The sequence below is a fragment of the Manacus candei genome, unplaced genomic scaffold, assembly GCF_025592945.1.
Source record: "Manacus candei isolate 608988 ecotype Guabito, Panama unplaced genomic scaffold, ASM2559294v1 h1tg000067l, whole genome shotgun sequence".
In the NCBI taxonomy this organism is placed as follows: domain Eukaryota; kingdom Metazoa; phylum Chordata; class Aves; order Passeriformes; family Pipridae; genus Manacus; species Manacus candei.
The window spans coordinates 16,626,900-16,653,205 of record NW_026138115.1 but is presented as its reverse complement, the minus strand read 5'-3'; the positions used below and the strand labels follow the sequence as shown (position 1 = coordinate 16,653,205).

General features: G+C 33.3%; 1 protein-coding gene across 3 annotated transcripts in view; it reads right to left on the bottom strand.

The window, feature by feature from the left end:
• The window catches only part of NOVA1 (NOVA alternative splicing regulator 1), a 142,745-nt gene that overhangs the window by 29,813 nt on the left and 86,626 nt on the right, over positions 1–26,306 (bottom strand). For all 3 annotated transcript variants that reach the window (XM_051806278.1, XM_051806277.1, XM_051806276.1), the window contains one exon: positions 4,067–4,233. In XM_051806278.1, coding sequence (XP_051662238.1) covers positions 4,067–4,233 — 167 coding nt within the window. The remainder of the gene's footprint in view (positions 1–4,066; positions 4,234–26,306) is intronic.

Genomic DNA, 26,306 nt, shown 5'->3' with positions numbered 1-26,306 from the left:
AAGTGTTCAAGGCCAGGTTAGATGAGGCTTTGAGCAACCTGGTCTAGTGGAAGGTGTCCCTGTCTAAGAGGGGTTGGACCTAGCTGATCTTTAAGTCACCTTCCAACTAAAACCATTGTATGATTCTATGAAGTCAATTGAGTCTCTGTAGTCTGAAGAACTCATCACCTATATTAAAAATACCCAAACTAACCAAACAACAAAGACCCTATTTAAAAAAAAAATTCCTTCATTTAAGCCAATATTTTCAGATGTGCATTCTTAAAATCAGATTCTATTTAAGCACTTGAAAACAAAACTTTTTATTTAAAAATTATGATAATTTCTTTTTTGTTGTTGTTGATCAACATTTCTGAAGTAAAAGTAGTTGTTTTCAGTAGTGGAACATGAAATTACAAATCTGACTTCTGATATTCACTTCTGCAGATTTTGACTGAAATGTCTGAGACCATGACTAATAAACAGAAATTTAGCTTATGAGACACTAATTATCTACTGAAAAAGCTGAAGTGAAACTGGTTCCAATGAAAACTTTAATTGGAAGTTCTATATGTGAAGGATTTACTCTAGATTTTCAAAGAAGAAATTCTAAATCCTTTTCTATGCTTTGATAACGTAGAAAAATTTCATAGAATCAAAGAATGATTCAGGTTTGAAGGGATCTAAGAAGGCCAAAGAGTGTAAACTCCTGTTTGAAGCAGAGTTATCTTTAAGATAAGTTGTCTTTCCTTCCATGTAATGCACAGTTCTGCAATGGCTGTCTCTGCTTCCATGTGCTTCCTGGACAGGCTGCTACAACACCTGCTACCTGTAAAACAACTGAAAGCTGGAAGGAAAATTCAACTAACCTGCAAAGAAGCTGTAATAGTTTCTGAAGAAAGTGATGTGATAAGACCAATTTAAGTAGACCTTTCAATTGTTAATAAGAGCTGCTATTAATTTAGAGGTGAAATTTAAAGCTTTGCACGCTAATTAAAAAGACAAAAAAACTCAGGCTCATGATCATTTATGAATAGAATGTGGTTTGTAACCCCTGAGTTACAATGTGGTTTGAAAGAGTTGGTATGACACTGCAATTAATAAAGAGAGAAAAGAGAAGTTAGAAGCTCACAGCAGTTTCTGGGAAGTAAAAGGGCACAGGAATCGGTTATTGTTGGATGATGCTCAGAAATAACAGATGGTTGACATCTATGAAGAGATTGTCTATGTTGTGTAGAGATAAAGATGCAAACATTTGTCGATTAAACATCTGTCACACCTACTTGGAGAAGACAACTACCCAGTATCTACTGATAAGTCCATAGGATTAGGAGATACAGAAAAACTCACTGGAGAAGGCTCAAAAGGAACCACACAGACTTGCTTGCAAATCTTCTGAAGCTGAAAAAGCGTAAGTTAAAGAGACAGAATGTTCAGATAGTTACTTCTACTAGTAAGGAGAAATTCCAGGCCAGACTCAGCCTCTGTATGTCCCATGCCTTTCTTGAAGACAGAAAGTGCTGAAACTCAAGCAGTCAGCAAAGGTTTTACCAACCACCTTTCTTCATCGAATCTATAGCCAGGAGGTATTTTCTTTCTTAGCTCTTTTCTCTAAGGTGAGTGTTGGTATAAAGCAGCCCAAGACAAAGAAATACCAATAGAGAAATGAGAGATGCATGCTCATATAGACATGGGTGGCATCGCAAGGCTTCAACTACTGGTATCTTCTTTCATGGGGAGAAAACTACCTTTGCTTTTTAGTAGAAACATCTTCAGAGTTCCTAAATGAAGATAAAATTTATTATTTCAAATCAACTCTCCATCTCAAATTGTGTAATACTTCATGTGTCAGTGTTCTTGGTTAACATTCTGAGACAGGAAGAACCATGTAGAAGTTTGTATAAAAGAAGAAATTGCAATTAATAAGGTTTATTTTTAAAAAAAATTCTAAGTTACTTTTATTAGACATCATACTGATCATTTTAGTAAAATTGTGATCTGTCTGCTATTAAAAAAAATAACAACACTGGAGTTATAAATCATCATAACCTGTTATAAAATATTATCCTTTTAAATATTTAAATTAAGCTATTATGTCTTTCACTAAGATATGGTATATTCTGACACTGGAGGACAGACTAATTCACTGTAAACTCTACCTAATAATTTCAATTCTTGGTAAAAATAAAGAATTTTGGATTTATTGAGTCAATATTTATAACGTATTAGTTTATCATGAATAGATGTTGCTTCAATAAAAGAGAAGTTAAACAATTCATTGTGGTTAAAACTGTTTAACATATGCACATGTATATCCCCAAATATTTGTAGTTACATTATTATGCACCTGTATGTATACAAGTAATAGATTTAAATTTTAAGATGTAGAGCTAATATACATTGTACTTTATTCTATCTTAACTTCTTTAGCAGTGCCTGTGCTCACTAATCCATCCCTCCAGAATTTAATTGAACTTAACATTTCAAACCATCAAACCCCAAACCAACCAAGCTTAAAAGAACCCAAAACCAAACCAACCAACCAAAAAAAAACCAAAACCAAACAGAAACCCGCAAACAAACAAAAAAAATCCAAATAAAAAAGCCCCAAACCAGTAACAACCAACCAAACCAAACCAACCAACCAATAAAAACAAACACCCAAAATAAAAAAAAACCAACCTCAACAACTTTGCAACTACATTTTCTGAAGGAAACTGTGGAGGACAAGATAATCATCTTTAGGTACAAGAGAGGAAGTATTTAGACATGTCACTAAATAGCTCTGTCATCTAGTTTCTCAGGATCTTACTGGCTTATTTAAAAATTAGCTTTATTTCATGGTTAAGGGGAAAAGCACCTTTTATTGTAATAGAGAATATTCATTTCCCACTGGGTTAAAAAGTATTGGCATAAAATCTAATATTTTACTAGCAGAAAAGCCACTTAAAATATAGTTCACTTCAAGTTTTTCTCTCTTTCAGGCATAATCATTTTCATGTCTAATAATTGAGAAACTAATCCTATAGAATTGGGGCTTTCTTTTTTAGTTTTTTCTTATAAATTATCTTGAGTAATTTTTATGTAAAATTATTGTATACAGAAAAAATAATATAATAGTAAATATTAAAAATCATCAATGGCTTATGCATAGCTTCATCCATCTAAAGTAGTCTGTTCCAAACTCATCCCTTTCAAACACATCTTCATATAAGTATTTTGTGTATGTCACTATATACAAGGTAAAGTAATTGCACACAGTTACCAAATTACAAGAAACTGAATCTTGCTAGTGTGAAGGACAAAACAATCTTTTCCCACATAGGAGAGATAAGAAACTAAAATCTATCCTATATAGGACAGAGAGACAAGACAAAATTTTACTAATGTTCACTCATTTCTTTCTTCATCCTTTTCTTATTCGATACAATAGAAAATATTTTAAAACCCTGTATGATGCATATTTCCCATTCTTCTTACAGACCAAAGTTTTTTTAATTAAAGTTTTTACAGAAATTAAAGAATAAAGAATACTAGGCCAAAAATACCTTGCAAATACATTTTGCATTGTCCAAAAATTTTGAAAGAAGTCAGTGTGAAATAGGTAAAAAGGTGTCAAAAATAACACAAAATATAATTGTAGAAAACATCTCAAGTTTTTATAGCTCAGATTTTAAAGTATCTAATTTAGGGTCTAAAAAAAAAATTAACATTTTTGTTTTTATTTATATACACAAAAGTAGGAAACATTCAGTTAATCTGTGATTTTTTAGTAACACTAATGATTTACAGAGGTTCATCATTTAAGATTAAAATTCAGCAATCTTTAACTAAAACCTGTAAGTGTATTATCACCTTATACAGTAAAGAAAAACATTAGAGCATGGCATTGAAACTTATAAAACACTGTCTAAAAGAACTGCTGAAAAACAGGGAACATATAAGTACAAGGAAAAAGAGTACCAGCAGGTTACTAGAGTGTAAAACAACATTTTTTTAAAGAACATGTTATGTTGACCCCTTGCAGCCCTAAAGTTTTAAGACTTCTAAGGAGCTGCTGTGACTCTATTCCCAACCAAAAACTCACTTGTTTGATGCGGTCTGGATTAACAGTGGTCTGAGGCTGTAGAATGCTGACAGGCTCTGTCTTCGCCACATTCTGAGGCATTTCTCGAATCTTCTCTGCAATGAAGCCATGAACTGCATTTAGTGCTTCCACCGTTCCCTGGATCAGACACACCCGCTCTGTAGTACCTGCAAATACAAAAGTTAATCTGAATGACGAGGATTCTTCAAGATCCTACAAACTGCTTCAATTAGGCCACAAAGATGGCATTTGTAGCAACCTTAGTAAACCAACCAGCAATACCTCAGTAAACATATAAATGAATGCAGAGACTTCCAAAAGATCACATGATGATGTGAAGATATTTTAAACAACTCCTATTTGTGTAGATCCTAAAAATTCTAACTTTCCAAGTCAGCCTCGATAATATCAGTTAGACCATGCATAACCTTTTTCCAAACTGAAAGTGTTCTGTTTGTACTACAAAAAAAGCCCACACCAATTCTTTTTTATTGATTTCTTAATTAAAAACATCTACAGGATGTCTAAAGACGGATGCAGAACTGTGGAAAAACACTTCCTTGATTTTTTTGTGATGAGACTGTTTGTGGATGATTATGTATGGCTTCACTGTATAGCAAAAAAAGACTTTTTTACATATTGGATTACAGCTTGATACATCCTCACTAGAGAAAGAATATAACGTCCACTCCCCAGTATTGATCCTAAGGATAAAAGTATGACATTTCACTGAGAAAAATCCATGTTCTGTATTCCACATATCAAACCACTTGAATAGGTTCCAGAAAATCAGTTTTGATTTGGAAAACAGGATCTAACAGGAGCTGGGAAAAAAACCAACCTCCAAAAAAAACCCAAAAAAAACAAAACCAACAAAAAAACCCCCAAACCAAACAAAAAAAAACTTAAAGGGAATATTGTAGCTTCCACTTTTATTCTGCAGGAATACCAACACAAGACAGCCTAGATGTCCAAGTAGAACCACTTTGAAATTTCATGTAATACATACTTCCACAAACACATTTTTTACACTTACAATATATGAAATTTAATTATTTTTATTGCCTCATCGTTGCCTTCAAATACCAGTAAACAGTTCTACTAACAGAAGAAAATTATAACATGAACTATCAAGATATTACTGCGCTGCAAGGATATGCCAGATACATATCTCTATTCAATGTCAGTGCACATTTTGCTTCAAGACTATTGGGAGAGGGAGCAAAATAGCAAATCTGAGCCAAGGAATTACCACAAAACAAATATTGTCATTTTTGTTGTTTGACATACATCTAGTAAATACTATTGACAAGACTACAAATGAATCTTTCCTCACATAAAATTCATTCACTCTACCTAAAAAGATGAAAATTACAATGTAATGTAAATACTAACAAATTTGCAACAATTTCTGAAGTTCACAACATGTTAGTTGGCATCATAGATTAATGTGCCAGGGTGGTAAGCAACCTTCTCCCTAAAATTCCCCTTTTATAAATTTTATGTCTGTATAATCAACTGTTATCCTAAGCATATCTGAAGATACACTCGTTACAACAGTGCAACATAGTCTTTAACAGCGAATAGTATGGTAACCCTAGTAATCTGCAAGAAAAATTTGGGGTTTATTGTTTCTCACCTGCTTCTATGGATGATCTCTAATATTAAATATTTTATTACTAAAAGGTGAAGGACCACACTAAGAGCCCTACCTCCTTGTTAACTTAACATATTCATGTATACTTAAAATCTGTCTTTTATCTTAAGTATCAGGTAGCCTGAAATTTAACAATTTGGAAGAAACACTACAGCAAAAATGACAATAAGAAAAACTTTTTCTTCTCTACTAAGTATGTTATTTAAAAATAAATAAATTTAGGATTAAAACATGTCAATATTTGAAAAGGTGTCAGTTTAATAATCTTTGAAAAAAATATAAAGTTAAAATTATTACACTTTTAACAGCAAGTTATACAAGTATCACAATCAAATGCATATTTCTCAAGAGGAACATTTTAGAATATTTATGTGACCTCTAATAGTGTCCTTTCAACAAATCAACTTCAAAATACAGTCAATTTTCTTTTCCAAGTGCCCCATCAGAAAAGGGTGTTTGAATGACATGAGTGAAAGTCACCAAAGCAAAAGGAACTTGGTTTCTAGACAAAGCTTTCTTAATGCCTTTTTTCTTTTTCCTACTTGGCTCCCTCCTCCTTTTGCTCCTGTGGTTTCTGCGTAAAGCAATCCAGCTCTAAGAAAATGCTCTGGGGAGTCTTTACAACGCAGTATTAATTGTCTCCTAAATGATGAGATGTGAGGTGCACTGATCAATGCAGCTAATGCATGTGTTCTCTAGGTCAGCAGACAACACACTGAAACAAAACACAGATCAGGTTACAGACAAGCTACCGGAGCCCAGTTCGGAAAGCACTTAACAGGGATGACTTCTGTCAAAACACTTGAAAGGAAAACAGTCGATGCTAAGTAAGAATTTTGTTAAACTTGACACTAAGTGACTAAAGGGAATTCTGCAATCAGTGTTATTTTAGAAAGTGCCGCATAACAAAGATATGCTTTATGTCATACTCCAGACCAAACACACTACATTTTAGTATGTATAAACCAGGATGCAGTGCTCGGAAATCACTGTTCCATGAAGAAATACAATTGTGCAAAAAGCACATTTTACGCAGAGTTAAAGTTCTAAACTGCATCACAACAATAGCACATTTAAATTACATCACATCAGTAGCACCTTTGCTTTGAGAGCTATGTCCACAGGAAAAAAATAAATTGTACAATAAGTTGTGGAGAAATTGTACACATGCGTAGTTTGTAATTGTTTTAATCTTCTGAAGTGATATTGTCATATTCTTTCACAAAACTGGAATAGCTTTTCACTCAGCTAGTAGAGTACAATAATTTACAGGAGTCATGCAAAAGGAAAACTGCCAACTACATGACCAACCTGTATAACAAAAATAAGCCTATGAATCACTAAAGCTGGTGAAATTTCTGTTGTTTTAAAACCTTTTAGGCTCCACTAGTGTATGAATTAAATCGTCAAATTTGCTTATCATTTTCAGTTGTTCAACAGTTGTATCCACTCCTTTTTTCACACTGCTGTGAACAAAAAGCTCAGCCATCTATAAACATACTTTTTGTCATATGATTTTCAAAGTATGTACTTAAAATACATTTTGAAATAGCTGACTTAAAGAAAATCCAAGTAATCAGTGCCTTTATTTATTTAGTGCAAGCATAGCCAATATGAAGTTATTCTATTTTTTAAAATTATCTACAATTCAAATAGGTATTAGGGTCAGGTATTGTACACTGCCTTTTACATATGAAGATATAAAACATACACAAGAAAAGAATAATTTTGACACAGAAAATGGCCACATGTAGCGTAGGTGATCATCATCCCTGTACACTAAATAAACCCAGAAAACTGTTTTTATGTATGTTCAATGATAATAAAGTCCATGACAGAAGCTTGCATGTGGCTACAAAATATGAAAAAAAAACTAAAGACATACTGCTGATGTTGCTACAATCATGAAATGATTGGTTTTTTCTAAGGAAACCAAGTAAATTATTCAGTATTTGTATGTGCTCTACTTTTCAGTAAGGGCAGCATGGTATCTTTCCCCTTATATCAGAATTAAAATTCAATTTGCATGTGTGGGTTTTAACTTTTTTAATCAAAAAAAAAAAAAGGCAGAATGTAAATGCACAAAAAAAATTTGTCTGTAATACTCATCAAAAATTGATTTTTAAAAACAACAAAGAAAAACCCCAAAGAAATATTAATCAGTTTTTTATTTTGTTTAGCTTTTAGGGGGAACCTTTTGGGCCTGTTTTGCCTTTGGTTTTTTTTGTTTTTTTTTTTAATATGAAACCAGACATGGCATTATCTCTGTAGTTCCACTGGAGAGGGAAAGATGAAACCATTAGCAGGCATCACACAATTTACAAATAAGCAAATAAAAATTTGTTTTGAAATCTAATAAATTAGACCTAAAATCTAGACAGTTTGCAGTAACTTTATTTTAGTTGTTCATTTTTCCTTACACCTCATTTAACTATCTAAAATTTTACTTCTGATAAATATCCTTCTGTGAGAAAAGTTTTTCCCTTGAATTTAGAAAGATGGCAAAAACTTATGAAACAAAAAGAAAGAGTTTATTCAGTGCGCTGGGTTTAGTCTCACACTGAGTTCTTTGGGGAGAAAAGACCACTTGGGTTTACAAAATCCCACCTTTTTCAGATAAGCTTAATATATTCACTTTTGCCTAAAAAGGTTTCTTTTCTCTGAAAAGGGGTTTTCCCTTTTTTCTAATTGGCCATTGGCCATCCTCTGTCAAAAGTGATGGATCTTTTGTTCTTAGCCCAAAGAGAGAAAAGAAACCCCTGCGTACCAAACTCTCATATGGCCCTGAAAGATTTTAATTTTTAGGAATTTTTATATTTCCCTTAACCAGCTGAAAAAGACCCTGACACCCAAGTTCACTCTGAGACTTGGATATCTTACAACTTCATGATATGCCTATATCTATATTTTTATTTCTCATACTTGGACACCACTTCACACTAATTTTGTCAAGAACTTCAAAAACACAGATCAAGAGCTTTTTCTTTGAGAAGGTTATTGTTTACTTATTAGACAACTGATACACCCTTTAAAGCAATCATTGGAATAAATGCAGGAGATGCAACAGGATAAACGATGCTGATGCTTTTGATGCTTGAGTTTCTGTACTTAACTGGCAAGCATCTATACATGGTTGCCACTAAACTTTTAAATGTTTTCTTTAAGACTCTGATTCAATGTGTAAGAGTTCTTTTGTACTCACAGAAATGCTCACTGAATGTTAAATGTGCTTCTGTGTTTTAGGAACCTTAGCTGAAATGTTTTGGGGAACGCACTGTACCTTTCAGAAAGGTCTAGTGCTTAATATGACTCTATAAACTTTTCACTGGGCTTTTACATCAATCTTAAAGAGAATTTGAAAACCTAAAAAGTACAATGCAATACCAGCCCAGGGTAATCCCAATACATCCACTAATTAAATCTCCTTGTATTTTTCCAGAGTACCGTGCCAATTTCTTTGATATTAAGAGAGAACCTGAGAGAGAAGCCAAAGCTAAAACCTTTACTAAATGAAAGGCTGCACTCAGTCTCTCACAACTTATTTCCATTAAGGTTTTTATTTGAGAGCTCCCATTACAGCAGTCTAACTAACCCCAACTTCCCATACATGTATTTTTGTGACCCATGATCAACTGGCTGGTAGAGTGGGACTCTATATAACACCACATAGATTGCTTCAGCCAAAAACTAATCTTGCAAAAGCTCTTGGTAAAACAGGCCTGTGCTTTGATACCATTCCCAAGAAAAATAAAAATTGTCAATAACTTGCTTAACATGAAATTATGACAAACTCTTCCTTGCATGTAACATTTCCATTCTACATTTGCGTAAAACCTCAGTGATTAAAGTCAGACAATAAAAATGTTATATACTCAAATGCATTAGCAGTATTTCATAATGCCTTAAACGGATATGAAAAACCTTTGCCATACAAATGATAAAATGTACACAATCTTAAATGTAACACATAAGAACATATGTGTGAAGTGTCATAGAAATCTCAACAAGAAAGTTTTCTCTCTCCTGTGCTTTTTACCTTTGTTTGTTGATAGAGCATTATATTGGTCTTAATATAAAGCCTGTACCCATATTCTTAACAGACAGAAAGACATTTCTCTCTCAAAGCAAAGCTTGATGATCTTAGACTTCCCAAACTGAAAGGAGAAAAAAGGGCTGGTAGAAATTCTAAGACACTGATGTTCTGCACAAAATAATTTTGGAACTATTTACGCAGAACACTCACACAAATAGGGAGGTGTTCACAGAAAGCCTTACCACCCTTAGCAGAAGAACCTGACTGCTGAAGTCATATTGGTAACACATCTTTTAGGTATGACACATGGACAGCTATGCATATATATGTGTACATACATATTCATACCCACATATATACCAACTTTTTTTTACTTGAATTAAATAAGTGACCTCCTCACTAGAATTCAAATATTGAAATGGATCAAGTCTAAAAATATTGTAAAATTTATGAACTATATGAATCCTCAGAATCATATGAAAACTTCAAGTGTACAGTCCATTGTGATTTGGTCACAAGACTGAATTACACAAATCCAGGTTTACCGTAGTTATGAGTATGAAGAAACAGATTATTCTTATGTGAGAGAGAAACCATGGAAAATAAAAAATTTCAGACTTCATAATTATTAAAGGCTTAGAAGAGATGATGAATCATCTTACAAAGTAAACAATCCCTTGAATATAAACCATTTTGTTATGTATCAGCTAAGGATTTGGTTATGATTTCCCAGCAATTTAGTTATATAAAGAGAGATGAAGAATTCCTGATTATTATTGAACCATCTTAGGATTATAACTATTAGTCTTTGTTTAAGAGTTATTCATAAAAACATTATAGATTCCACTGTAAAAGCTGGTGAATTTCTCCAAAACCAAACAAAAAGGCCAGAGATTTTGTCTTCCTATGGTTTTATGAAGCACTATGTTTTTATTAATTTTGTTTGCAGGAATGTTTGTCTCAATATGTTTTTTGTAAAATTATCTATAACAAATGAACTACTGTTTAACTAAACAAAACCCACATGATTCCATCATAACACTTTCAATGAGAAAAAAATGGGAATACAAAGCATAGAATTCAAATAAAATACAAAATAATAAATTTATTCATTTTTATTTGCATGTTCCAACAATTAAAAGAGACACATGTTAGGGTCCCAAATGATATGGTATTGTCTGCTAATGTAAAGAAATCTGCTTCAATTTTTCTTCTTAACAGTGGTAACATGGTTGAGGTACATCAATATACTTCTGATTCATAATCACTTTTTCAAGAGGAAGTAAGCTCTCTACTATGGTACTTATACATCTTTTCTAATAATTTAATATAATAATTTGCTTATTCACATAATTTTAAGATTAAGAGTGCCTGGAATATTGCACAAAGTTACTATTTTTCCTCTAATAACGAACAGTAAGCATCTAAATAAATAAACATGTAATAAAAACACAATACCAAAGTTTGGTGAAAATATGAAAGTCTCTGAAAAGCAATACTTTCAAAATCATTAAGAAACAAGCACACACAACAGTAGTACAAGAACCTATCTGCTGAAGAAAAGAAATAACTGACCTTATATTTAGAAGGAAACTGCAGAATAGAAAGAAAAAAATGACGTGTTTTTCAGGATATCTGGAATTAGTTTTCATATTAACAAAAGAACTTGAGAATATTTTTCATGCAAAGTAATGGTCAGTTGGCAATTACTGCTTTTATGCTATGCTATAGGAATATGAACCTCTGTTCATAATACCTCCTACATCTACAAATACCAAAGGGAAAAACCCACCCATTTAAACAGTAAAATATAGACTTTGAGAAATTGTAGGAACTGATACATCTTATAATTTAGAGTCATAACAGTTGAAATCACCAAGGGAGCTTTTCTCCTCAAAAATATTTCTCAAGTTCCATAGTTTAAAAGCCAATGAAAAGCTTTGGAAAATCCTCCTGGATAAACTGAGCTTCTCAAGAAATCAAATCACATAATACAGTTATTACTACTCATTTGTTTGGAAGCAGCAAATACCAAGCTTCAGGTAAATGCACTATACTCAAGGCCTAGGTTCTATTAAAATATTTGTAATTGCATGTATATTTTTTTCCATATATTGTAAGTAAATATTGACCATGGAAATATGACCATGGAAACATGATTTTTAAGAGTATACTTATTACTATTGAATGCTTTTTAAATTAAGTCATAATCCTGAAAGAAATCACCCTTATCTATAATGTTCAAGACAAACATTAGTAATTCCAGGTAGGGATAAAATGTAAAAAGACATGCTATAGCACCTGTATCATTAAAATTATTCTACACAGCAGTCCAGAAATGAAAGAGACAAAGATGCATATATACACCCTTTGCTTTCCGACTAAGAAGAATGTTGGGATGTCAAAACCAGGATGAGTTCCCATTTTGATGCAGGTATTATAGCCCATAAGCAGAACAGGCACATACAAACAAGTGTGCAAGCACAAAGACATTTTTTCATATCTAGTACCTTCTTTTTTAATTTCTATAGAGCGAGTCTAAATCCATCTTCTGCCCATAGTAGATTTTATCTGCTGTATGTTTAATTAAATCCATTGCTTCCCAGCAGTGGAATTCTAGTACAGGATTTATATGGTAAGTAAGTAGAAAGAGTTTGTGACTATGGCTCAAGCATTCAGTATGCCACACTTATTTTCGTTTGTCTTCCAGGTTCCTTCCTGATTGTCAGATTGGAACCCTTTTATAGCAACTCTGTTGCTTTTTTGCATGAATGGCATTTGTCTACCTTTAAATTTGGTTTTCTAGAATTCATGCACTGAGTCCATGGTATATGATTAAGAAAGACAGGGACATCCATGAACAGTGCACCCCATCTAACTTTAGATGGAATCATCCCACAAAGATAAGAAACTCTCTCCCTTACCTATACAAGAACTGTGAGAGTTAGTTTAGGCTCTTCAAAGGTTCGCTACATAACCGGAAACTTTTCCAGAGACAGCTACAACATAAATATTGAATTCCTCCTAATACTAAAGCTAAAATAATTACTATAGCAACATTAAAAGCATTGACTGGGTGTAGGAATAAAGCATTATGTAAAATGATTTTGATGCAGTAAAGAGGTAAACGGAAGTGTAATAAACAGATATTTTCCTCAAAAGCAAATGTCAGGTTCATTTCCACCCATCAGAAAATTTATATAAATTCATAAATATTTTGCCATATAATATGTCTACAAGAAAAACTCATGCCTTTTCTTGCATTACATCAAGTTCATGAGACTACTGTAAGGAATATCTGACATTTGGTTCTGTTGCACTCTGTCATGTCTACTCCCCTCCCTTTTTTCTTTTTTTTTTTCTTTTTTTTTTTTCCTTAAGATGGAAATCCTGAAGCTACCTTTAAAAAAAAAAAAAAGAAAGAAAAACTTTTCTAACAGGTCCTGGTTTAAGCTTTCCCATATATTCTAACATAGAAATTCTTTAACAACCTTAAATGTGCTTATTAAATATCTAGCAGACACCTGTTAATCTTCCAGTATCTCAAATCAGATAGAATTTGATAAGCTAAAAGAAGAATAATTTCTAACACAAATCCATACAAGATACTGTCTCTGATGGAGACTGTCAGGTTATTAAGCAGTTGCTAAAAAAAATTATAAAAGATTTTATATTAAAACAGTAAAATCAAATCTAACCACACATTCACATTGTGATTAGAAAACTTTTCCTGGAAGGTAAACACTTACCTTCATTTTGCAAAGAGAACATTAAAACATTGTGAATTAATGTAATGTGTACATTACACAAGTAACCTGTATAAACCACCATGAAAAACAAGCCCACTTGAAATAAAACTACTATATAATTGCCTAAAGTGCAACTCTCCCCACAAGCTAAACTATACACTGAACATCATGCTCAAAAAATCTCCTCGGAAATCAGTGGGAAAGAGGAATCTGCACCTCGTATGACTCCAAGGTAGCACAGTTTTTTCCCTGATAGTCTTCAAGAGAGTCACCTCGTGGGCTGGAATTTCTAATGAATCTGAGTAAGTTACTGATGCTCAGATACTCCTCCATGACCCTGCTGTGCAATGACACAAAACAAGCTTTACAGAATTAATAACCTGACCAGCTCTTCTCCTGAATAGGCAAGAAAAGATAAGTTCCCCTCTAAAAATCAGACTCTCTACAAATACATGTGAAATTGTCCCCTTTTTCTATTTGCCTGAGAGCTCATTTTTATAGGATCACAGTAGATTTATAAATGAGAAATGTGAACTTTTGAGAACAGTATCCGTTCTATGCTAACTACCTATATGAATTCTGTACTAGGAATAGCCTAGTGCTAAACAAACTTTTTAAGTCTGTTTTTTTACCCCAACACTAAACCAGGGATGCTCAGAGAGCTTCTCTACTTCAGCAGCAGAGGAGCACTGCAGGTACACATTTTGGGACTGGGGAAGAGGGAGCGTGCAGTACCTATTCCTCTGCTCTCCCTACTCTTCTAACTGCATACCTTCGTCCTTGTTTCGGGAAAGAAGTTGAAGCCCAGTAATCCTACTGAGGGAAGAGACATACTAACACTGTTCTAATCCTCCTGTACCACTTGGTACTACACTTTCCATCACAGGATTTAGAGCCTTAGGGATAGGCACTCCTACAGCAGGATCACACTGGCCAGCAAGAGTTGGATTATTAAAGAGCATTTATGCTCAGAAAAACTTATGATCTCTTATCAGAAATAACAGTATCAGAGTGGGTGGTAGTCCTCTGATATGTTTTTTAATGTTATTGTGACAGGCTCAGATGACATCATCTAACCAAATAAAGCACAATTTTTCACATTCATTAGCAAGTCAATGAATGGCAGTAATATACATATATATAAATACATATATATATGCCTGAGGAGGCCTATTCTTTTTTTTCTCTAATATCACCTGCCACCAATAAAGATAATGACTTTTTCTTGCCCTCAAAACTTAAATACTTGTGGAGTCTTTGAGATTTCATAGTTCATTATTCACTAGCCATTTGTTCACATCTCTTTTGGGGGGGAAAAAAAAATTTGGATTGTGGAGAGAAGACCTAAATATGTTAATCTGTGGAAAAGGTGCATTATGATGGCTTGTTAAGATTGAGAATGTAATTTAAATGCTAACAATATGCATTTTCAAGAATACATTTAAGTGTCAGTAAACAGACAAAAGTAGTTAAATTTTCACAATATGAAAAGAGTTGTATTGAAATAAATTGAATGGGAAAATTAATTTTAAAATTTGTGCATCCAAAGCATTGGAAATTAAAACTTTTAATAACTCTTAACTAACACTACTTAACATCAAAGGAGATGTTACAGATTGAGATAAATTATCTAACAGGAGAATTGACTAGAAACAACAAAAGCTGAGGAAAAGGCAGGAGAAGAACTTGCACCAATCAAGTAATTTACGACAGCAGAATACTTATTACTTACCAGTCAGTAAAACATTTTGACTAAAACATAGTCAAAATAACTATACCCCAAAATAAACACAGCTCAGCTTTTTAAATCAAAAATTTTTAATCAGAGAACTGACTGCATATAAGAATATCCATGTTTTATGCCTTTTTTGATATAGATATTTGAAATATGTCTAGCGCATGTTTCTGCATGTGCATGCAAAGAACACTAAAAATGGCTCTCCGAAGTGAAACAAATTCAGCTACAAACAATGACAAATGAAGAGTTGTGTACTACTTTCAGGCAAAAGCCTAGCATGAAGCACTTATTCTAGTCTAGAAATAAAAAAGTTGCAGTAAGAAGTTTCTAATCACAAACATAAAAAATTATAAACAAAGTGAAAACTGTCCACTGATATCTTGTATCGATTTAGATATTTCACAGCTATACACAGTAATATTCTTTTCTGAAACTTTCATTTGTACCTACTCAGAACAAGCCACGAATTGAAAAAGCTTTATTATTAATAACATATCCTCTGTTTTCACAGTGTAAAGGATGTAAGGGGACTGCTCCTGATGCTGTTATTGACCAAGCGTATCAGAATTGTGTTGGGTTTTAAAATCTACAAGCTTTCTCCAAATCCAATTTTAAGTTTCCTCAAAACTAATAAACCAGATAGAAATTAAACTCCTATTCATTCTAAAATCTTTTTTGGCACTAAATAAACATGGAGAATTGTAAAAGACATATAATCACTTAATAATAGATTAATACATCCTAAAATGGGGAAAAAAACCCAGATGCAGTAGAATCCTTATTCTTTGATCATTCATGAGATTTTGCTTTAAGTCAAGGAAATTGTTTTTGCCCATTTGAAAAAGAACTTACCAGTCCAATTAGATTTTTAAATCTTCTCACAAATGACCAAACTATTCCATGAATTGTTTACACCTTAATGATACAAATGCACTTTTTTTGTTTACTTTTTCTCTTAAGAAAAAGCATAATCAGAATCACAATAACATCAAAAAATCCAAGTAATTTCATGAAGTTGAAATTAATAAAGCTTATTTCCCTACAGATTTGCATCTTCGTGTCTAAGTTGGAAAGATGCAGCCTCTGACGGAAGCTTTTCAGAGTCTGGGGACAGCAAATATAGGCATAAGCTGTTGCCTTCATTTAGTAGAGGCCTTCATAGCATCATTCTCCAGTCCACAGATGCTTATCTTTAAAATGCATGTAAGAATTTTATTATCTGTGAGAAGTTCACTCTTTTGTCAAATGCAGTTCATGTTCATAAAGGGTCCAACATTGTTTCACAAAAACATCGGGTGAGGTAACGCTGAGACTGATCAAACAAATTGTCTTATTCAAAATCCTCTCAATGATCATTCAGAAGCAATGGTATATGCATATATTTATTAAAAAAATCAAAATTCAATTATTATGCATTGGGGTATTTAGCCTTTTTGTATGTTTCTGATAAACTAGGACTAGTACATTTTGAACATTGCCTTTCAATGAAGTGTGTAAACCTTTCTTATAGTCACAAATGGTGCCCTTAGTAACATGTCTATCAAACAGACCACATGTCTTTAGAGGGATACTTGCAACACTAATTCTTCCTTAAAGCTAGCTTTAAACTTTTTGACTAGTAAATAAATACTGGGCAACTATACTGTGCCAGGTGTAGAAAATGAATATTTACTTCTATTGAATTTGCATTGCCTGCTCACAGGCAATTAACACATGGCTAATTTTTTTTTGTATTGTGACATATTCTGATAACAAACTGCCTGAATCACATTCATGATAGTTATATTCAAAGATGAAGAAATATGAGACTGTAATCATATCCCCCAATCCCTGCATTATTCCCAGTTTTTTGTACCACTCCTAAGAAAACACTGCATACTGTAGGGTTCTAGGTAGGATTAAATTATTTAAATGATAGAGAAAAAAGTAATAACTGAGGTGTTTATGCATGTACAAAGAAAAGAACAAAAACTGAGTCAACAACTCGATACCAAGCTGAAAAAAAAGAGATAAAAAAAGAAACAGCTTAAACAACAGGTGCGATTTTAACTTGAATAACTAAATTATGAGATGTACAGATGAGGTAAAGGAATACATTTTCATCTAAAATTTAAGTTTTCAAATACAAGATAAGCAAAAAATTTATCACATTACTCTGCTGATTATGACATGCCTTGTTATTTGGTACTTTTTAATTTCTATGGTGTTTTTCACTGCTGTGTTTAGTGTTAGGGTTGCATTTTGTTTGCCTTAGTAACCATGAATATTACATGCATTGTGCTCAGTTTTAGAACATGAGACTTTCTATATTTGTATGTTTCTTGCTAACATGCTATGGAATTCAAAATCTATGGGACTTTGGGACCTTAATTTCAGCCTCTGGCAATGAAGATGCAGCTGTTCATTTACAAGCCATCATCACAGCTACAGAAGTTTTAAGATTAAGTTTGAAAAGCCACTTTCTCAAACTTTGAAAATTATTAAATTATAACAGAATCAGTGCTATTTTTATAAGAATTATTTTTACTTGTCGACTTTCTTACAAATTTGAAATCAAACAAAACTGATTTTACATAGCACTCCACCTGAGCTTGCACCACGTTAACATTGCAGATTACGTATCAGTATTTCATTATTAATGTAATGTTTGCTCCTCACATACATAATTACAATATATCATCAACCATGACCCATTCAAGACTCTTTTGAAGTTGACATTATAAATTTTATTCTACATTTGCTCAAGTTAATGTTGCTAGCACAATTTATTTAAATGAAACTTCTTCTATCATTGAATCAAATAACTATGAAGTAGTGTTATTCATTGGTTTTATAGCAATGCCCTTAATAAATAAACTTATAAAACTAAGCAGAAAATTTTATCAACATATGAAATCTACATATATCTCTGTTGACATCTACAGATATCAACATATGAAAGGGGTCAACGTGGATCAAGGGTCTGGAGAATCTCTCATGAGGAAAGGCTGAGGGAGCTGGGTGTGTTCAGCCTTGAGAAGAAGGGACTGAGAGGGGACCTCACCAATGTGTGTAAGCATCTAAAGGGTGGGTGCCAAGAGGATGGAACCAGGCTCTTCTTGATGGTGCCAAGCAATAGGACAAGAGGCAATGGGCAGAAACTGATGCACAGGAAGTTTCAGCTGAACACGAGGAAGAACTTTACTGTGTGACTGACTGAGCACTGGAACAGATTGCGCAGAGAGGTTGTGGATTCTCCCTTGCTGAAGATATTCCACAATTACATATCTGGATGTAATTATGTGCCATGTGCCCTAGGATGACCCACCATGCTCCCCTCCAATCTGACCAATTCTGTGATTCCGTGAAATGTATTTTTTTTAACTGACATGAAAGGACAGCTGCATACCTGTGCTACAAGTTATTTTTTCAAATAGGATACTCTATTTCATAGGATTAGGACTAATCCAGGGTGCAGAGGTCTGATCATGATGGAGTCCAGAAACTCTGTAAAATAGTACCAAAGTTAAATTTCTGTGGCTAAAATCCAAAGTTCTGCTGTATTAGGTGGCAATGCCTTAGAAAAGTTAGCAAGCAAGCTCTCAGGGCACTGTCAAGATGAGCAGATGACACTAACAAAAGTAGCGTTTTCAGACAGCTGATAGAAATAGTATCACATTGTCATGTTTCTCTTTCTCAATAGTAACAGGAACTTTCCTTATGTATGTAGCAGTTTAACTCCTAGTAGCTCCTTAATATTCTGTCCTGAGTACAGTCATATGAAAGAAAAGCTTCTTCTCCAATGGACAATATAAGGATCACCAAGATATTAGTCCTTTAGTCCAAAAAGCTGTAAGACAAGAAACCTATTTTTCTCTTTCATTCCTCCTCCTTTACCTCACAAAATTTTTCTCTTTGTTAAAAAAAATAATATTGGAAGGCAGTGTTTCCTAAAGCAGGCCAGGACTCCCAAAAGACAATCACCCAAGTTTTGTGATTTTCCTATAAAGAAGCAGATCTAGTTTCGTTTCCCTACAGATCTAGCCAGTGACAGGAAACTGCAGTAAAACCTTTTCTTTGCAGACACCCTGGGGACTTCCTTCAGTAGCAGCAGACAGACATAAAATGCAAATAAATATAAAAGACTAGAAAAAAGTGTGCGGTGAGCTGTTGGTTAAGAAAAATGGTATCATAATAGTTCAAGATCTGGATCTATATGATTTGTATTGCTGTAGATGCCACAAATTCAAGTAGATGAGAATTTTTGAAGTAGAGTAGGCAAGGAATTTCTACTCTTTTGTATGCTTCTCACAAACCTCTCCTTCTACTCTGCAGAAGCTCTCCAAAGTGGTGGTGAAAATCAGAGAGAAATGTAACTGAAAAGTCACATATTTTTTGTACATTTGTTTACAGTGATAAGCAATCACCAGGAGAACTGCTTTCTCACTATCAGCTAAGTAAAATTTAGGAAGCATAAAAGATTTACAATTATGAAGTCGGCATTAGGAGCTGGATATCTAAGAGCTGTATTTCCTTATTTGTTACATCACCACCTCTGGCACACACAATTCAGAATAAAGATAATTAAAGATTATATACGCCTCCAACAAAATTTTAGCATGACATAGTATTTTGTCGTATTACTTTCAGGTAGGTATGGCTCACATTATTAAAGACTATTTTGTATGGCATGTATTCAAAAGAAATCTAAGATTAAAATTCACGCTTCAACTGTGTCTTTTCCTGAACATGTATGTAGAACCACATATACACACACACTGGAAAAATTGCTATTTTAGTTTTATTAATGTTTACATGACAAACTTTAAATGCCACATATTCTGGTGACTGACTTATGCAAGTCTGCTCCAGAGTTATGACTCAGTGATGTAAATTTTATTTCCCTAATCAATTTTATCATTTTGTCCTGTTAGAATTGCATTTCTTTCCCAGTTGACTCAAATACCTGAAAGGAAACCCCTTCAAGGTAATTCTCTGATGCAGTTACTACAAGGTGGTCATAGTGATAGCATGTATGTGACTACAGTTCTGATGCTCATTCCAGAAATTGTCAAATGTCACCTGACTTCTATCAGAGTGAAGGATTTAGCAAGGAAGTGTAACATGCAGAAATTTTACATGCTAGTGGAGATTAGAGGTCATTGGTCTCAATCATGAAGTTAACCCTGCTCAACTATCTAATAACAGATCTGCCTATAATGCAAGTCATGAAAAGCTCCTAGGAAATGAGCATCTCAGACCTCCAAAGTGATAATAAAAAGTAACCAAGTAACCAAGTAATAACCAAGAAAGTAACCAAAGAAGATTTTCCTCTGCTCTATGGGTCTATGTACGAATATGAAAGTTCTAGGTTGAAATAATTAATAATATCCTCTAAGTCAAATGCTATTCAAATGCTTAAGGAATATGTGCTAAGTAGCAGTATGGTTGAACAGCTGTGATAAAAAAAGGCAGCCCACAGGGAATACAGCAGGATAAACCTCCAGAATTTAAAAAAGATCACCAATGAGATTAGCTTTCCTATTGGAAAAATATTTGTTCTATATCTTTTTAATACACAAGACCTAGATATTTTACAGAAAATTCAACTGTATTCTAATCATAATCTAGTATACCCACAAACATCGCTTGCCTAAGACAGTAAAGATTTAGGACAAACTTTTGTGCTTAGATTATTTCTTACAGTATGCAAGATAACACTAACTTTTCCAATCAACACTACAGTATCTCATCTAACAGGCCTCCTGGAGGATGTGGACAAGCAGAGCAAAATACAGTTTGCTGCAAATTCACCACAAAGGATTCAGACAGTTTGTTGGGTTTGGTTTTTGTTTTGCTTTTTTTTTCAGTATCGATATTTTTCTCTATATTCCTAAGGTCTTGGAGGTTTGTTAAAGCAAACGGATGTCAGAAAGTAAGTAGGGCAATGAAAAAGGATGAATGTAAGGCATTCCTTTGTCCATGGGGAAGGAAGATATTTTCATATAAATATGTATAGATACATACACACCTATCTAGAAATATTTTATAAGTAAAAAAAAAAAAAAGCTGCTGTCTAAAATTCTTTAAATCTTTAACATGAATGGCCTAATAAGAAAAAAGTATTCAGAGACATTGAAGAAAACATCACAAACAAACAATAAAGCATATTTGATAATGTTAATATCTCAAGTCTTTTCATATCAACAACCAGGCATTCTGGCAACTGCCACTGTAAAGATCCAAAGTCCTTGTCTTTGACCAAGAAGTATTTAACATAACAACAAAAGGGCAAATATAGAAGCAAAAAGCCCAGTAAACAGCAAACTGCCACTGCTCCATTACTCCGCTTAAAATAAACAATTGGACAGGACATGATTAAACAGAATTACGCTAATAAGTATAGTTTACATGCACATATTTTCATGCATATAAATAAGAGGCAATGCCATATCATCTCTGTCAGGAAGTCACCTTCATTTGCAAGGACGTGAATTTGAGCCATATAGCTACTCAGTGGATCAAAATTAAAATGGAAGCAAGTCAATTTTGTGATTATTAGTATAATAGGCAAGAACTGGGGTGGTGAGCCATCAATCCTAATTAAAGGCTGCAATTAAAGAATACTTCAATCAATCATCTCTCTGAAAGTATACTCTATTGATTGCTACTTTAATTATTAAAATCATATTAAAATAAAATTCAGATTTAGTTATCTACCAGCTACTTCAAGATATTATTCTGAGTCTTATAACTAAATCAGTGACATCATAAGTAGGATTAAAATTTATTTTCTTTTTTTTCATAAAGAAACCCTAGAAAGGATACAAAAGAATTTTACTTTCTGACCCAGTCTATGTTACCATTAACTTCCCATGACAGTCCTTTAGAACTTGCTTTTACTCCAGCAGTACTTGTAAGACTACCTATTTGTGTGCTATGCACTTCAAGTACATAATCCTACACCAGGTATTTTAAGAACTTTTGACACAGACAAAACCCAAACCTAGTTCTGTAAGTAATAGGGAGAAATGTTAAAATGCAATTCATAATTTTGCAGTTCAAACTGAAATAAAGGCAGATGAAAAGCAGAGTTCATAGCTAATGACAACAAGGTACTTGACTCAGTCATGTTTTATCTTCCTGTGAAGACAAAAAACATATGTAAGAAAATATTTGAAAATATAATGAAGATAATTGAATCCTGACCACAAATTTCAACATAAATGCAGTCTCAGTTAAGAAAAATATAGAAAAGATTCAAGCAAATAGACTGTCAAATACAAAAGAAGCAGAGCTGTGGGTGTGGAAAGTAAAAATTGCAAAAAATTGCTTGCCACATAAGTCCTTGCATAAACAGAGCTTTTTACTCCAGTATGATAAATACATAAAAGCCATTTGCTGCATTCTTAAGTACATCTGCTATCAGTATTATCACATACAGTTTATTAATATCTGCAGTAAGCTGATGTAATGACAAGAAAGTAATTTATAATTGAAACGCTCATGATTTTAACTGCACAAGTACAGTATCAGGTGTATCAACACAACTGCTTTGTTACTTTCTCAAAACAATATCTAAAGCATTATTTGAATGTTGTTTGAATTAATAGATTATCAGATGCTTTCAAAGACTGTATCCACTTGACTTAGAGAGAGTTGAGCTACAAAAGTTAAGAAAGAATATGTCCTTAAAATCTTGAATTTGCAAAAATCTGCTCCAAATTGTCAAATTCCACAGCTAATTTTCAAGTTGATAATTCCATCAGCAGGTGGCCAGGCTACAGAAATCTATGGATTTATGACTGCCACCCACTGCTCTGCAACTGTGGCCTGTAATCAGGAGAAAAAAGTAATTAAAAACACAAGAAGGGAGAAAACGAATAAAAATAAAGGAAAATTGTTGATAATAAAGTACCTTATTTCATTAATCCAAAGCTGATGCTAACAGAAATGTAAGCATAATCAAATCCTAGAAGCCAAAAATTCCAGCTGCTTGTTCAAAAATAAAGATCAAACTTTACAAAACAAAGTAAGGTTTTAACTAAAGAATCTAATGAAATATCTATCAATCAAACTTGCTTTTCTTAATTGTGTTCCACCAACTTTAGCTTCCTTTGAAAGTCAAGTAACAGCAGGCAGTAGCAGCAGGTGAGAAGGAATAGGCAATGGCAGCAGGTAAGATTAACCATAGGTATCTCACAGTCTGGCTGAACACAAGAGCATAGGTTTCAAAAACCTGCTATTGATTTAGACTCATTGACTCAGGTTACTAAAACCACTACAAAGCCAGGGTTTTTTCCAGTGAGAATATATTTCTTCAGAGGGTAGAAATGTCCTAAAATATCTTGGGAAATCAGTGAGTTACCCGCAACCTTTTATAATAAATTCCACATTTACATGGCGTTAATTCTTTAATATTACATCATATCATCTAATCACATTGAAGAAAGACAATTATAAAGAGTGGTGCAAAGGAAATTAACTATACTGATTTCTGATTTCAGACAAAATATTTTACAATGAATATCAAAAATGTTGTTCCAGATCACTTATCCTTTGAAATACTTATGTGGAAAATTTAGGCAGTAGTTGATGACAATTAAGAACTCTTCTCTGCAATCAACTTTTTTTTTTTTTTAATTACCATGAGTTATCAATGCTTACTAAAAATCACTGAAAATTAAGAAAATACAATCATACTAGTTCATATTTTAAAGACAACCACAAAAATATACTGAAGTTTTTTTGCAAGAACAAATGCATTGGTATCAAGCTAGCTATTAAACTTCCTTGCCAGTGAGAAGAAAGTTTCTGCATTTATATAAAAAAAGTAAGCTCAAAAAATATCTTTAAAATAATTACCAAGAAGGAGGGATGGGGGGGAATATTACAACAAAGCAACAACTAAATAGCTATTATCAATTTATACAGCAGGACTATTCTGGTCCTCCAAGTGCCTCAGATTCTAGGGACAGGATTTTAAGAGTTACATTTGTGCAGTAACTGACGTGTTCAGTTTTCCTTACAATAGTGATTTAAATTGCTCAGAGAAAGAGTTGTCATGCTGAATGCAGTTAATCATTGAGGATTAGGTAAGCTAGCTTACAAAATTTTGGCTTTTCCTATCATATGAAATTACTTTAAAAAATTAAAACTGTACAAAATCTGATTCCACCCATTATTGGCAGTCCTCAAATTTGACTGACTTTGCCAGGAGATGTAGGCTTCCATGTGAAGCCCAAGATTCATAATTTAATAGATGAGGAACAAAACCCATTTACCAAGTCTTACTGTCAATTTATACCATCTGTACATGATGTTACTTACACTTTTACACCTCATTAAACAAAGTTTTTATTTGTTTGTTTAAGTTGTTTGGGTTTTTTAATCAACCACAGTTTTTTTACAAAACTATTTCTAAAGCTGTTTCTAGAATAACACTAAGTTTTAAAGAGACACAATCACATTGTTTGGTACACAAATTATATGCAGAGCCAGAGTAAGTACTGAAAACAGCAGTAATGATTCTTCTTTATTTTTCTTTTGTCTTTGAAAAGCAGTAAAATTTATGCTAGGAAATACTGAACATATTTGAGTATAATTTTTACCAAAATGCATTTAAAAGTAGGTTTGTTATGTTACAGTTAGTTTTAAAATTATTCAGTTTTGATAACTGTCTTTTCATAAGTCTACTTGCCAGAAATAAATAGACTATTACTCTAGGATCACTTTCACAGCCTCCTCATTCAGACTCATTACTATTAATTTCATTTATATTGTGCTTGTTGTTTGTTCTCAGCCATGATATACATCTGTCAATATTAAATTACACATTGCTAGTTTTTCAGTTTATTTTCCATACCAATATTCTGTATTAATCTCTATGCACTAATTTCTCCTAACAAACACCAGCATTTCTAGATTAAAAGACCAAAATCACTTTACTAAAGTAAGATTAGAAATTTGGTTTTGAATTAAGATTTCACTAGATTGTTATAATACAAAATGCACATTTGAAATTAGAAATAGCTACATTTAAAAACAGAATAAAACCAGATCTTATATGCCATCATAAAACAGGGGGGGGGGATTGTCCTGATTATGCACAAAGAATATCTTAGCTCTGGGCAAACAGACTGTTAGCACTGGACTGTTACACTGTGGATGTGATAATCTGTATTTAGTGCTTAAAGTAGCGCAGTAAATGAAAACAGACGCTAAGGAGAGCTTTACATTTTGCAGATTACTGCAAAAAGTCAGAGCATTGATGAGACTATTAATAATAAAATGAAAAAAATTCAGTAATTCTGTGTACAGGTGCAGACATTGGAGGTCCTGACAGACACTTGGACAAACAGCTAAATCAGTTATTACCCCAGCTGCACACAACCCCCTTCTGACAGATGCTGCTGCGCCTGAAACAATGACATCTGATCAGATTAGAAATGAACTCCTGAACCTTCAGTTTTCAGCCTGACATGGCAGGCTAAACCAAAATTGGAAATGGTTTACTGTAATATGCTGGGCTGAAACCTGTGGTAGTTCAGGAATTGATTTGAGTGGATCATACGCTCCTGTCTTGAGGACAGAAAGTCCAGGGCTGTAGGCAGCAACACCTTAAGAGGTCTGATTTGTAAACCCTGGGCCACATCTCTGTCAGATCATTCATATGCAAGAAACATTATAAATGCATATACAATTAGAGTGAACACTGGAAATGTAAGAATTACCATAGCAGCTAAAATTAGTGGTCTACCAATTCTGGTACCCTGTTCCCAGAGAGGGTTAGTGTCAAACATTTAAAAGGTAAGCATAAAGAAACCCTATGTGAGGCACACATGAATTCCTATCAATTTTAATGTCATATTATTATATTTTATTCTTACTTTAGCTTTGGAAAGCACTAATCTTAGAATCCTAATTTATTCAGCTAACACTAAGAATATACGTGAAACTGGAATTTTGATAGGGTGAGAAATGTCTTTAAATCTTTGAACAACAGAAGTGTTCCTATGAAATGAACATCAGGGCCAGTGAATACAGACTATGCTTACATTTGTACACCAAGCAGAACTATGCCC